General features: G+C 43.9%; 1 protein-coding gene across 1 annotated transcript; it reads right to left on the minus strand.

Moving 5' to 3' along the window:
* Positions 1 to 97: 97 nt before the first annotated feature.
* Positions 98 to 478, minus strand: LOTGIDRAFT_148511 (hypothetical protein; the record flags this gene model as incomplete). Its single annotated transcript, XM_009068840.1, has 1 exon — positions 98 to 478. One exon carries the CDS (start codon positions 476 to 478, stop codon positions 98 to 100), a length of 381 nt encoding a protein of 126 aa, XP_009067088.1.
* Between the last annotated feature and the right edge of the window lie 960 nt (positions 479 to 1,438).

Raw genomic sequence — 1,438 nt, forward strand, 5'->3', positions numbered from 1 at the left:
ATTTGAAATGTAAGATTAGACTTTTCCCTCTTTTTTGAGATTTTGGGTGGCCCTGAAAAGGGCCGTTTTTTTGTGTATTCTAAATAAATCGCTAGATTTATTTGGATGCAGCCTTCTCGGATTTCTTGGGTAAGAGAACGGCTTGGATGTTGGGGAGGACACCACCTTGAGCGATGGTTACTCCGGACAACAGCTTGTTCAATTCCTCGTCATTTCGGATAGCCAACTGTAAATGTCTTGGAATGATTCTGGATTTCTTGTTGTCACGGGCAGCGTTACCAGCCAACTCGAGAACTTCAGCAGCCAAATATTCCAAAACAGCGGCTAAGTAGACTGGGGCACCAGCTCCGACTCGCTCGGCATAGTTTCCCTTTCTCAACAGACGGTGGATACGACCGACAGGGAACTGTAATCCAGCCCGGGATGATCGGGTCTTGCTCTTTCCCTTTACTTTTCCTCCTTTTCCTCGTCCAGACATGATGTGAATTTAGTTAGTGAGACGGTGTCGTCGTGCGAAAGTCTAGTAACTGAATGAAGCGAACGCGACGACTAAAAACACTATTTATACTCGAAAATGGAGTCGAAAACTACGGTGCTCACTATCAAGTCCGCGCTATTTCACGAGAAAAGCTTTCGATCCTATTTTTCGACTCCATTTTCGAGTATAAAAGGAAAATTTCGCGCGTGTTCACTAAATAAGAAGAATGATCCACACCTACCAAACCAACAACAACCAGAAGATTGAATTAGTATGGGTTCCATCGCACGTCTCCATTCCTGGCAACGATCAAGCAGACCGTTGTGCCAAAGAAAGTCTGAGTCTGGAGGATATCGAGCCTGTAGAATACTCCTATTCGGAGTTCTGCAGTATCGTATCTTCTAGGATCAACCAGAAATGGTCTGACATGTTACGGAACCTCGACACCGCAAGATACCAGATTGATCCGAAGATACCAAACCAAACCAAACCAAACCATCCATGTGTAGCCATCTGCAAAGTGGCAACCAGACTCCGGACCAACAACGTACTACGAGACCATCAGTTCAACGCCATTAAATGTCGCTGCGGCCACGTTGCCACAAGGTCGCATATCCTCATTCAATGCACTGAATTGAAACCCGCTCGTAAGCCACTACTAGAGTACCTGGAAACCAACGGCATACCACTAACCATACAGAATGTTTTGGCTCCACCCACGGACCACTGGTATACGATAATGGAACTAGTCTTCCATTTTATAACCAAATCTGTCTTGAACAGATAGGCTAAGATTTTTTTTTTATCAAAGTTTCTTAACACTTTTTAATTATATCCAATCACTTTAACAAGTTTCATCGCAGAAACATTAGAGAACATCTCTCCCCCCTTTTGTGAAAGCTTCCCCCACCCCCCTCTTTCCTCCCTCTTTTTCTCACTTTCTTTTTTTTTTCTTTTTTT

Source organism: Lottia gigantea (genome assembly GCF_000327385.1).
Source record: "Lottia gigantea unplaced genomic scaffold LOTGIsca_9476, whole genome shotgun sequence".
NCBI lineage: Eukaryota > Metazoa > Mollusca > Gastropoda > Lottiidae > Lottia > Lottia gigantea.